Source organism: Amphibalanus amphitrite, unplaced genomic scaffold, assembly GCF_019059575.1.
Source record: "Amphibalanus amphitrite isolate SeventyFive unplaced genomic scaffold, NRLGWU_Aamphi_draft 000037F_arrow, whole genome shotgun sequence".
NCBI classification, from domain to species: Eukaryota; Metazoa; Arthropoda; class Thecostraca; order Balanomorpha; family Balanidae; genus Amphibalanus; species Amphibalanus amphitrite.
Window position 1 is genome coordinate 1,083,373 of NW_024881533.1, and position 13,431 is coordinate 1,096,803.

General features: G+C 48.7%; 1 protein-coding gene across 4 annotated transcripts; it reads left to right on the top strand.

The window, feature by feature from the left end:
• Positions 1–1,191: 1,191 nt before the first annotated feature.
• LOC122372749 lies at positions 1,192–11,825 on the top strand. 4 transcript variants are annotated; one of them, XM_043350302.1, is made up of 4 exons: positions 1,192–1,238; positions 9,921–10,001; positions 10,857–10,974; positions 11,350–11,825. In XM_043350302.1, exons 3-4 carry the CDS (start codon positions 10,887–10,889, stop codon positions 11,652–11,654), a joined length of 393 nt encoding a protein of 130 aa, XP_043206237.1. In that variant the 5' UTR covers positions 1,192–1,238; positions 9,921–10,001; positions 10,857–10,886; the 3' UTR covers positions 11,655–11,825. The 4 variants fall into 4 exon arrangements, with proteins under 4 accessions (XP_043206237.1, XP_043206247.1, XP_043206254.1 ...); XM_043350312.1 differs by lacking the exon at positions 1,192–1,238 and adding an exon at positions 9,340–9,450 and having other exon boundaries at positions 9,890–10,001; XM_043350319.1 differs by lacking the exon at positions 1,192–1,238 and having other exon boundaries at positions 9,813–10,001.
• The last annotated feature ends 1,606 nt before the right edge of the window (positions 11,826–13,431 follow it).

A 13,431-nucleotide genomic window follows, 5' to 3' on the forward strand; every position in this document is an offset into this window, starting at 1 on the left:
CCCCCCCGTCGGTACTAAGTTGGCGCAGACCCCCGTCGGTGCGCGGGTTAAAACAGAACCAAATAGAAAAATAGATCAAGGAAGCACATTTCAAATGCAAAACTGAAAACAACCAGCAATAGCATCCAGTCTAGCAATGACCAAACCAGTGGTACAAGCAACAAACTACAAAGCATAAATAAATGCTGATGAAAGCATTCCATAAAACATAAAAGAACCTGAAAGCAAACTTATAGGAAGCTGAACTGAAGTCTATGTGCAGTGTGCACTAGGTACCTATACAATCATTATGGAAGAACCCAGACTTAAATGAGATGTCGAAAATCAGAGCAAATGCCACATGTTACTTTATTTGCATCTGGTCGGCATAAAAAAGAGCTATCAGCTAAACAAAATTTGATGCAAATTCATTGATTACCTATCCTACTCTACGTTCTGTCTCACCCTATATTACGAAAATAACACACCAATTACCCTTACAAAAAAATCAAAATATTGACTGACATGCGGCCCAAACATCACGCAATACAATACTGGCGCACTTCCGACATTCTAACAAGGATTGGCATTTGACTGCGTCAATTTTGGTCTCTGAGGAGAAGGAAAGCTGTCATTGATGACGTAATAATAATTTTAAAATCAATTTTTCTGTCTTGGTTTTTGAATACTTCAAAATAGCAATTATACATGTTACAAAATACAAAACCACGTAGCTTGTCGCATTTATTTCTTTTGTCTTTTTACGTCCTTATCATTTGTATGCCGATAGAGGCTGAGGACCAGCCGGAGAGCATTACCAAGACCCTCTATAAAATGATTGCATTTAATTTAGTATTTACTGTCTCTTTATTTCTTAACTGGTAAAATAATTTTGTCAGAATGGCACATAAATATGCATTATGCAACGCTGTCTTTGCAACAAGTTCGCACTAACTACGGCTGCAATAATTTAGTCGCTGTAACTTTCTTTGCGATCAGCTGTTTGGCGACGCTTCTGACGCATGTTTCCAGAAATGCGTGGTTCATTGGTGGTTAGATGGTTTTCGCTGGGAATTTGCATGATTTGTTTTATGTGTAGATCGACTGGATACTCATTATTCAACGTGTCACTATTTATTTTTAACTGGAAATCGCATATCTTTTTATATCAACATTCATTTTGATAACAATATCATTCCAGAAGCCTAACATTGAGAGGGAGCCAGAGTGAAATTTTGATCCTCAGCCAATGCTGAAGGGTAAGGTGAGAGAAATATTTTATTGAACTCCTTTCCGAAAGGAATTTCAAGTGTATTGATGCATTATTCATTTTCCACTATCCAGTGTGCACTTCCTGAGGACTTAGCATAGCAATTTGAAGTCCTTACTATTTGTTTGGCTGTCTTTTTCTGAACAGCAATGAAGCAAGTAAGGTTTATATAGCTCTAGCATTGACCCAGCTGTATTTTTTTCTTGCAAAAGCAGGTTTTTAAAGTTGCGGGTTTTTTGCGGGTTTAGCCCAGCCAAAATCAGCTTGCGGGTAGTTGCGCTTTTTTTTTTTAAATTTTAAATCGTTTATTCATTCAATCAGACGAGTCCCACAGGGAACACACATCTGACACATCAGCAAACAGTTCCCTGTCCTCACGACGCACAATGGAGTACAGAGGCGGGTAAAAAAAAACTCTCCCGGTGGCGCATTTACAAACTGTATACACGCCTTCGGAGCGCCAATCATATTGCACCAGCCGCTGGCGTGACGTCGGCCATGACGTCAGAGAAGGGGCGGAGCGAAGTTGGTTAGCCAGCTGTTTTCACAGCGCGGCGGGCGGCGCAGTGCGGCGAGCGCGCGATTTTGTTTGTAAACAATCGTTGCCAAGGCCGTATTGGTATAGATGGTTGCAGCGTGATTGATTTTGATTGTTTGATTGATGTGATGCGACGAGTAGGTATCATGGATGAAGATACTTACGATAGCATAATTGGTAAACACAGTTGCCTGCAAAGGTTGAATGTCAATCAGACCAGATTGTCCACCAAGCGCCTGTGGCCAAGTGGCTATGATCCTCGGATATCACCTACAGCCGAGAGGAGCCGAGTTCGATTCTCGGGGCGGCGAGTTTTTCTCATGAGCTCCGACGTTTAATTGAACGGTTTTACGTAAGCCTATAAGTAATATAAAGCAAACCCCTTTTATTGACGAACGCGGTTGGCGGCTCACACGCATGTTGCAGGTCAGAGTGGGTGGTATGAAACGACGCGTCTCGACCGTCTCCCGTGTTGTTTGCTAGGTGTGCACGCTGTCAGTGCACGGGTTTTGTGCATTTCGCCGAAAATCATTCTGGATTCTAATGAAATCGGACGTCTAAATAGGCCGACTCGGCGGCGCTCTGAACGGTAGACGGCTTAAAAGATCAACTTGAAACTTACACGCCCGTCTAGCGGCATCGATTTTGGCGAGGCACTTTTCGGATCTTCGGCATTTTGGAGCAATTAGTTAGAGATCCGAAAAGTGCCTCGCCAAAATCGATGCCGCTAGATGGGCGTATAAATTTCAAGTTGATCTTTTAAGCCGTCTGCCGTTCAGAGCGCCGCCGAGTCGGCCTATTTAGACGTCCGATTTCATTAGAATCCAGAATGATTTTCGGCGAAATGCACAAACCCCGTGCACTGACAGCGTGCACACCTAGCAAACAACACGGGAGACGGTCGAGACGCGTCGTTTCATACCACCCACTCTGACCTGCAACATGCGTGTGAGCCGCCAACCACGTTCGTCAATAAAAGGGGTTTGCTTTATATTACTTATAGGCTTACGTAAAACCGTTCAATTAAACGTCGGAGCTCATGAGAAAAACCCGCCGCCCCGAGAATCGAACTCGGCTCCTCTAGGTGATATGCGAGGATCATAGCCACTTGGCCACAGGCGCTTGGTGGACAATTGGTCTGATTGACATTCAAACTTTGCAGGCAACTGTGTTTACCAATTATGCTATCGTAAGTATAACTTGGTCTTTCGGATGAACTATTTTCCCAAACAAGATCAGGGGTTTTAGCTAGTTGTAAATATTCAACACAACATCACAATTTCTCATCGAGTAGGTAAGCTCCACGATCCGCGAGTCTTCCGCTCCGCCCCTGCACTTGACGTCACCTGCCAAGCGCCGCTACAGCCTTTCGCTCCGCCCATTGGCATGACGCCACGGCTCGGTCTCCGAAGACGTGTATACAGTTAGTAAATTTGCCTCCCGGTGACACTTGAACGCTTGAACGCAGTCCCAGTTCTCATGACACGCGGAGTAAACACGAAAAACAAGAACGGTAAAAAGAACATTGCGCGATACAGCTCAAACCAGCACGGGCGGCGGCGGCGGCAGACGCGCCAGCGGGCGCCCCGCGAAGGGCGGCCAGGGCACACGGACCACCAGGCAGCGGCTGCCACCCAGCGCCAACCACCGGCCCCCGCCGACGACCCGCAGCGACCGAGACGTCCCGCGAGCGCAGGCCGACCAAAGAGTGCTGGAGAGATTGGCCGGCCAATAAGGATAGGTAAAGAAGTCTAGGATGTAGGTTGGTTGTGTGCGGAGGGAAGATTCTGTGACAGAATATTCGAGACGTTGCCCCACTTGGACAAAAACTTGTCAGTAGACTTATGCCTTAAAGATAATTTACTTTCATTTTCAGCCTCTCTTTTAAGTATGTGATGAAAATGAGGTATGCTGGGAATCTGAGTGTTATGTCTTGCCCTAAATATTACTTGCTTTGCTAATGTGAATATTAATATATTTATTTCGCTTTCATCCGCTAGCCTTGGAAATATCCACGACTGCGCTGAGATATTTACTATAAAATTGTATTCTTTTCGAAAGTATGCTACTATATCTTTTATAAAGTCTTTTACTATTCTACATTCCCAAAGTATATGACATAACGTTTCATCGCGCTCGTTGCAAAAAGTACAAACTGCACTTTCTGCTTTTCCAATACGATACAAAAAGGTGTTGGTAGATATTATTCTATTTATTATACGATAATGGAACGTTTGTAAGTATGTGTTTCTTGTCGCATGGCGAATATCATACATCGTGCCCTCATGCGTACACCCTATATCTCTATTCCACTTACGCTTTCAGAGGCGTGCCACTGCGGCAACTAGGTGGTAGGCTACGGCATTTCGGCGGCTGCTTTCAGCTTTTAGATCCCCGGCTGTGTGCACCCGTCTTTCTTAAGACGGGTGACACACCGGCGGCGCTAAAGCCCCGCATAGAAGTGCCGTAGTAGGCAGGTAATTTAGGATCGTTTTCGTTTTCTTTCATACCCTCTCTTCTAGGGACGTCTTGTCCCTCCCCCCCCACCTCTTTCTCTGATCTTTCGTCGTTGTTTGGGGGCCTCCGAGGTTTCCGGCAGCGCCGGCCCTCTTCGCCCAATTTTTTCATCCGGATCGGATTAATTTTGCTATCTGCGGTTCTGCCCGCTACTGGTTCTTAATTGTTACTTATCACATCTCCGCACCAAGTTTCTTTTTTTTTCTTACGTTCACGTTCTCATGGCTCCGACCACCGACCCCGGCGAGCGGGAGCCACCAGCTGTGCTCCCCACCCCCAAGGACCCGCCCGACGGCCCCTGCTTCCTCCTGATAAAAAAAGACAACGGCGATTTTACGAAGTCCAATCCATTCGCGCTCAAACGGGCTCTCGATACTCTCTGCGGCCCTCTCAACTCTGCCAAAACCACCAACACAGGCACTCTACTCGTTGAAACCACCGACAAAACCCAATCCAGCAACATTCTCCGCTCCAAAACTCTGGGTGGCCTCCCGATCACAGTATCTCTCGCCAGCCGCATGCGGATCACCATGGGCTGTGTCCGCAGCGACGCACTTACATCTCTGACCAACGAGGAACTCCTCCAGGAGCTGCAGTCCCAGGGGGTCTGCCGTGTCGAACGCCTGCGCTCCCGGAACGCGGCGGAGTGGGGCCCCAACCCTACCGTGAAGCTGGGGTTTTACGGGGATGCTCTCCCTTACTACATCACCTGCGGCTACCTGAGGGTCCCAGTCAACCCGTGGATCCCGGCGCCGACCCTTTGCAGCCATTGCTGGGAGGTCGGCTCCCACACCGCGCGCTCATGTCGTCGCCGCTCACCTAAGTGTGGCCGCTGTGGCCGGTCGAACCATGTGGCGGGTGACTGTCAGGCAGAGACCCCCTCCTGCCCCTCCTGCCGTCAGGCCCATCCGGCGTGGGACTCTAACTGTCCAGTACGTGTAGATGCTAGGGACTGGCACCGGGCCGTTCAAAAAGAGCGTCGTGATGCCCACCGCGCCGCGAGTCGCCAAGCCCCTCCCGTTCAATGGCCGTTGAACCCCGCCGAGTGGCCACTCCCCTCTGAAGCCCTTCCCAGGGCAGCCGAGTCCCGCTCGACAGCGAAGCGCGATCCACGCACACCCGAGCGCGATGACGGAGCCGGAGCGCGACCGGGCATGGAGCTCGCCCTCCCGAGCTGGGCCAGCGAGGCGCCAGCGCCCCCCGCGGCGGCCCTCAGCGCACCACCGACCACCGACTCGCCTGCGTCCCCTGCGGCGGTCCCGAGCGACAGCGAGACGCCCGCGTCGGCCCTCAGCGCGCCCACAGCCAGCGAGACGCCCCTGTCCCCCGCGGCCGACCCCAGCGCGCACACAGAACTCCCACCGACCCCAGCGCCCCAGGTTGCTGAAGCGGGTGAGACCCCGGATCGTGAGGAGAACGACTCCCTTTCCGAGGCCTCAACGGAAGCCTCCCCGGTGCTTGACCGGACTATAGTTCCCTCCACCCCAGAGACTGAGTGCTACAGCGAGTCAGACCTCTCGACCGCGACCTCAAGCCCGGCCAGCCCTAACATTAGGCACCCGGTGGGACCGCCGCTCCCCAGGCCCCAGTCAGGCGCGCCGCACCCGTCAGCGGCTTCAGGTATAGGCGACACTAACGAGTGGCCAGAGTCTGCGCCGGAATGGTGGAAAACGAGTCCTGCGTCTCACATTCGCTCCCAGTCGCGATCGTCTTCGACAGACCGCCGTCTGACTCGCTCGGCGGTGCGCAGCCTTAATCTTTAAACATGAGTCACAACCGTCCTGAATTCTTCCTTCAATGGAACACTTGCTCGCTAATACACCACTGGGCTGAATTCAAAAACTATATCTTGCATAACAAACCGTTGGTAGCCGCAATCCAGGAAACCAGATTTTTGGATTCAGACTCTATAAACTATAATTACAATATCCGGGACTACTCTCTATATACCAATAACGTAAACGTTCACCCGCGCCAAGGCGGCTCGGCGCTTTATATTTCCAATAATCTTTTGCATCACCAAATCTCACTCCGTACAGCGCTTAACGTTGTCGGAGTCAAAGTCAAAATTGCACAACGTGACCTGACTATCCTCTCTATTTACCTTTCCCGTTCCTTTCCTTTCAATCCTTCTCAAATGTCAGAATTGCTTTCCCAAATCTCCCCTCCATTCATTGTGATGGGAGATTTCAACGCCTACCACCAGTCGTGGGGTTGTGCATTAAATGACACGCGCGGAACACAACTGTTTAACGTAATTGACTCACTTGATTTGATTCCACTGACAAATCGCGTCCCCACGTGTACACGCATCAACAATGGCGTCGCGTCACACACCGTCATTGACTTCGCCATCACTGACACTAACACCGCACTGCTCTTCACACAGTATACTGCGGACGACCCACTCTTTAGCGATCACTACCCACTTCATTATTCCCTTGACGTCCCTTCAGGACAATCCAACTTTAATTTTCTTCCCAGATGGAACTTTCGCAAAGCCGATTGGGCTGAATATCAAAACCATATTAACGTAAACATCCAAACTCCCCCTAGAGATATTAACACTTTTCTAGATATAATACTTAACGCCGCCCGTAAATCAGTCCCACTTTCAGGCCCTCCCCGCCCTAATAACAATGCTCCATGGTGGAACAGTGAATGCCAGAGAGCGGTCGCCCTCCGGAGGCGGGCACTACGCGCCTTTAGGCGCTGCCTATGCCCAGCACATGAGGAGGAAGCGCGTAAGGCTCGTTCTCATTCCCGCAAAATTATTCTTAGTGCAAAACAATCGAGCTGGCAACTTTTCTCGAACAACTTTAATCGTTTTACCCCCCTATCGCAAATATGGTCTCTCATAAAATGTTTCTCCAACAAACAACCCCGAAATTATAAAATCCCACACCTACACATTAACAACACCCACTATCTCACACCACTAGAAGTAGCCACACAATTCGCCATACATTATGCTAACATTTCATCAGTACAACAGTACACTCCACAACTAACCACAACACTCGATTCCCAACTTGCTTCCCTTTCATTTCACTCCAACAACACCGAAATGTACAATGCACCTTTCACAGCACATGAACTACAATCAGCACTCAACAGATGTGGCAACACATCAGTTGGTCCAGACCAGGTTGCCTACGCTTTTCTCAAAAATCTCCCTGAATCTGGACAGCAAACCCTCCTGGAAACTCTAAATCGCCTTTGGGAAAACAATTCGTATCCTGCTTCCTGGAGCAAAAGCACCATTATCCCTATCCTTAAACCTTCTAAACTTTCCTCAAACCCTTCTAACTATCGACCTATATCTCTCACCAGTTGTGCCTCTAAACTAACAGAAAGAATGGTTAACGGACGAATTAGGGCGTATCTTGAATCAAACAATCTTCTTACTACTTACCAAAACGGATTCCGACCTGGTCGGTCAACTGCTGATAGCGTTCACTGATAAAAATTTTGACACCCCACATTACATCTGACTCCTCTTACAGGTGTCAGTGATCTCTAAATTTGGGTTCAAACCCCAAAATTTGGAGAGGTCGATCTCAATATATGGTGTCCGACACCAAGAACTGGTGTTGTCCTGAAGGTGTCGCGACTCCCCATGGGGCAAACGGGCTGACTCCCTTGATTCCAAGACTCCAAGAGACGGTGTCACGACTCCAGACGGGGGAGTTGCGACTCCTTCCTGTAAATTCCGACTGATTGGTAAAGGTGTCCGACTCCACAGAAAGGCTTCGTGGAAAAGGTGTCGGGACACCTTTTTCCGTTCGCAGGGAGTCGGACCCCATTACAAGGTGTTTTGGACTGATTTGTAAAGGTGTCCGACTCCACAGAAAGGCGATGTGGAAAAGGTGTCGGGACACCCTTTCCCGTTCACAGGGAGTCGGACCCCCTTACAAGGTGGTTAACCTCGAGTGTTAGCCAATCAGAGCGCGCCGTCCACCACTGATCGAAATTGGATGCTCATGCTTACACATCGGACATCGTTTTAAAACCAACTTCAATTAATTAAAAAGTTAAATTTTCCTTCCAGGTACATACAAATGTCAACTTCGGTCATATTTCCGATGATTTTTTTTTTTGGGGGGGGGGGGCCAAAACGGCATGAGGCTCAATTTGAATATATTTTTGTATTTTTAATTAAAGATAAATTTCGGCAATCCCAAAAAATAGTGGCCTAAATCCGAAGAGTTTTTAGTTTTAGGGGCACCCTACCCCTTCGCTAAAATGCCCCTCCCATGACAGGTAGCTGGATCCGCCAGTGGCTGCCATCCATATGTTTGACCCATGTCATCAGAATATTTTTGCAGAGCCCCACGTGGCGCCACGTGATAGTGACGCGTAACACGTGGCTGCATCGTCTCACGTGACGGACACCACCGTCTTTCCGGCGGATCGCTACGTCGAATGGTGCCAACCCCTTCCCGATTGGTCCACGTGCACTGGAGATGCTTCGGCGCTATTTACTCTGTATTCTGGTATCTTCTCCCGGCGTGCCGGCACCCTGCGTTCCCTCCCAGCGCGACGGAGGTGCCACCGACGAAGAGGTTGCTAGGCAACGGTATTTGCTTGCACTGTTCTATGAACTCAGGTTTCTATAGCAACCCCGTAACAAACCAATGAATCTGAACAGGTCTCCATGGCCACCATGATACCAATATTGTTATAGAACACGTTGTCTTGCAAACTTAGTTGCAACTATAACTTTGTTTCAGCTATCCTAGTTTTTAAGAATCCAAAAGAGGAATAACATAATTAAATTTATTATAATGAGAATTGTGTCTATAAAAAACGAAGTTAATCAAAAACCATCCATCAAAACTCAATTATTTTTAATGAATATCAGGTTGACATTGGTCAACGTGAGAAATGTTAGTATATTTCTGGTAGAAAACTCCATCCAACCTGTTGTTATAGGGCCTTGCTGGCACCCTTCCGTGGAGTCAGAGGCCTCTGTGACGTCACTTCCTGCATGAACTGGCGCATGAGCGTCTCAGTCGGCGCGGAGCTTGGTCCGGCGCGCTCGCGCGTTCGGCGTCGCTCGGATGAGGGTAGGTGAGGGCGGCGATAGGCCTTTACATTTATATTCGGTGTTTGCATACATATTCTGGACTTCCTCAAGCTATCGGTAAGTTGCATTGTACCTACCTATTTTTGTTTTCATTTCTGTTTTCGCCATACGGGCCCTGTTTTGAACTTGCGCCGAATGCGATGCCTACGTTCAGGGTCGTACCTATTGTGAAAATCACAGAGGGTGCTTTGCATGTATGCAGAGTTGTGAAAATCCTGTTTGAATGCAGTGGCGTCGCAACAGATTTTCGATTAGGATGGTCGGGTTTAACGGTCAGTCAAGGTGATCCAAAAAAAAAACTGAAAAGTCCCCCGATTTCGGCCCCTATTTTTTAGCCGGCGTTAAAACAAGATTTTAAAATATTCCTGCTGTGGTGTTTCCGTAGTCTGTGCGCTGCTGTGGGGGGGGGGGGGGGGGAGGGTGAGCCACTGCTGTGGCTGTGGTGTCCCACAGCCAGGGTGCTGTGGGACTGTTAGGGTGAGCCAGTGCTCTGCAGTGTGGCCGGATGAGCTACTGGACGTTGACAGCCCAGCGGAAGTGGACAGCCACAGCAAGCTCATCATCTCAGACGTCGCTGTCAGTGGAGATTCTGTCAGCCTCAGCAGGCGGTGAGTACCAGATCTGTTCAGTTTAAGGTTGTGAGTAATTCATAGATGCTGAGTCGTGGTAGCGTTTCCACGTCTCCAGCTCCAGCTCCTATTCTTTATCATTTCCTTTCTTTTCTATATCATTAATGTTTGTCCATCATTGTTAAAGAAACCGTGTCACTCCCCTGTTACGACATGTTTGTACACCATTATACTGCTAATTATAGACATAGTTACTAGTGCATGAAGTTCGGTATTAGTCCGACCAATTTCGACAGTACGGCATAGTGCATCGGTTGTTCGGCAGAGTTCAGGCTATTCGGATATACCTACCTAGCGCATAATATTCAGATATAGTGCATTTAATTTTAGAAGCAGTGCATTCGTGTTCTGTATTGTGTGGTTAGAATCGTTTTCACTGATGTTATTTATGCTTGCACTACGCCGAAATATGCAGCAGTATGTACGCCGAATATCGTGCACCGATTCAATATATTAACGCACTTGCCGAACAATTGAAATTGCCTGCACTATTTCTGAATTTCGTGCTCTGCCGCTTAAATTGGCCGCAACAAGTGTAGATGTAGTGAGGGGGGCGAGAGCACCATTGGGGGGGGGGGCGAGGGCCCCCAAAAGTATATAAATTGACACCTATGAGCACCACTAGAGGTTTTTCACTTATCACCTACGCGATGGATGTCGCTATTTTAAAACCCATGTTAGGTGGCTATTTTACTGTAAGGCACGTTTGAGCACTACAAAGAATTGTGTAATTATAACCTCCAGCTTGAAGTTTGTCGGTTCTGTGACCCTTCAACTAACAAAATGGTAGGTATATACCCTGTTTTATGTCTTCTTTTTCCGCCTTATTTGCAGTTCTGGGATGAAGTGGAGCTTCTGACAGGCATGGAACCTGAAGCGTTCCGGGGCAAGGCCCTGGGTAACCTGGAGAGGCTGAAGGAGCTCATCTGCAATGAACATCGGTGCCCGCATGGTAAGTAGGCGCACGCCCTCTGTGATTCTTCGTACTCTCTCTCTCTCTCTCTCTCTCTCTCTCTCTCTCTCTCTCTCTCTCTCTCTCTCTCTCTCTCCTCTCTCTCCTCTCCCTCTCCCTCTCCCTCTCCCTCTCTCCCTCTCCCTCTCTCCCTCTCTCTCTCCCTCTCTCTCTCTCTCTCTCTCTCTCTCTCTCTCTCTCTCTCTCTCTCTCTCTTTGAAATTCGTTATCGTCCAAAAATGTTTCGTTTTCGTCCAGATGCACTATCACGCTCTGAAGCGAAATGGCGCAGGATTGGCAAGGCTCCGTCCGTGTACGTTCTAAGTCATGAAATTTAGTGTGAATGAATGTTAACAACTGCGTTTCATTCGTCAGATCGTGCCATTTGGCATCTGGCATTCCTGCTGGGGGAAGACCTCGACGTCCTCTTGGCTGGGAGAAACGTCGGCATCAGGATGGTGGACGCCGGCGTCATCGTATCGGACGAAGCCCAGCTGATCCCTGAAGCCAACGGTGACGTGAAACTGGTCCTGTGGGTTCTGGCCCACATGGTCTTTGCCGCCAAATTCCCTTCAGGGTATGGGCGGCGGCTGGGTTCCGTCCTGTACAACAAAGTTTGCGGCTTCCGCATGCAGGTCACAAAGGTCACGGAGCGTGTGCTTCATAAGATCTACAAGTAGTGAGACGTTAGCGACGGCCGCTGACCGGCAATGAAGGAGGCGGGGAGGGGGGTCGGTTGATTTTTTTTTTTGCCCACTGCGAGTGACCCAGGACAGGTGAGAGGCAGGTTCATCGCCATGGCAGATTGTGTGGTCCGCTGACAGGAGTACAGCTGTAATACACGACCGTTTTCCACTCCTGTGTCTGTTGGCGGGTTTGGCGGTTGTTGGCGGGTTTGGCGGTTGTTGGCGGGTTAGGGGGTGGGGTGGGGGGGGGGGGGAGCGGGCGCATCGGCCGAACGACACGTGTGATGGTGGGAGATGTGATGGGAGGCAAGTGACCGGGCGGTGGGACCCGGTCACTTGCCGTCACGTGTTTTGCTCCCCTGTTTCGATGACACACGTTCCGGTGTTTGATGTCTCCCTCAATGACTCCCTAAATGGGTTCACCGACACCCATGATGTGGTATCTCCATGAAATGAAAAATCCAAAGATGTTAGGTATCAAAATATAAAAACGTTATTAGCATATTTGGATTTTTCATTTCATTATGTTACCACATTATGCGTGTCAGTGAGCCCATTTTGAGAGCCATTAAGGAAGAAATCAGACACCGGAACGTAGTGTCACCGAAACAGGGGAGTCTGACACCATATGGGGGGGGATGTCGGACACTAGGAAAAGGGGTCAGTGATTCTCCTGAAGGGTGTCACGCAACGGGAGTCGCGAAACCATATGAGGGGGTGACGGACACTAAGAAAAGGGGTCAATGATTCTCATGAAGGGTGTCACGCAAGGGAGTCTGCCATTATGCGGGGCGTCAGACACTAAAACAAGGGGTCAGTGATTCTCCGGGAGGGTGTCACTCGAAAGGAGTCGCGACCTTTTTAAGGAGTCGTGACGCCCTCCTTTATTGCATCTGGACACCAGTATACGGTGTCGAACACCATATTTTGGTGTTAGGATTCCCCTCTAGGGACTCATGGTGACCCCCCTGTGGGGCGGACTTTTCGTCAGGGTCAATTGATCCCTTATACGGTGTCATTTTTTTTTTCAGTGTTATTCACATAATTGACACAATTCAAAGAGGATTTCAAAGAAGGGAATACACGATCGCCGTCTTCCTTGATTTTAAAAACGCCTTCGACAAAGTCAATAAATCCGCTCTTCTGATTAAACTTCATCGAACCGGTATTCGCGGTCACATGGCGAACTTTATACAGAACTTCCTTGCTAATCGAACATTCAGAGTCCGTTGTGGCCACACCTACTCTCCACTCTTTACACTAGATCATGGCCTCCCACAGGGCAGTGTAATTTCTCCTACTCTCTTTTTGATCATGATCAATGACCTTTTCAACAACACACCTAGCAATATACAACACTCTCTTTACGCCGATGATGTAGCCTTTTGGGTTTCTCATCGTGATCTTGATCAAGGCATAGCAATCATGCAACTCGTTCTTGAAAAAATAGAAACATGGTGTAATCAATGGGGACTCGTCCTCTCATCAGACAAATCAAAATCGGTCATTTTTTCAAGACGACTCCCCAAAACCAATCATCGTAACCTTAGAATCAACAATCGTAACCTTCAATTCGTTTCGCATTTTAAATATCTAGGTATAACGCTTGATTCCTTGCTTAATTTTAGTAAACACTTCGAAGACATTCAACAAAGATGCGCCAGACGACTTTCGATTATGAGATGTATAGCCGGCAGGGAGTGGGGAGCCGATCGGAGAACCCTCCTCCGCCTATACACCTCCCTAATTCGTCCTATCCTGGATTACAACG

What these genes read in the sequence shown, in the direction of transcription:
- LOC122372749 (XM_043350293.1), top strand. Translation starts at nt 10,806, where the DNA reads ATGGTAGGTATATACCCTGTTTTATGTCTTCTTTTTCCGCCTTATTTG. An exon ending in TGAACATCGGTGCCCGCATG is followed by an intron (nt 10,975 to 11,349) that starts GTAAGTAGGCGC and finishes TTCATTCGTCAG; the next exon opens with ATCGTGCCATTTGGCATCTG.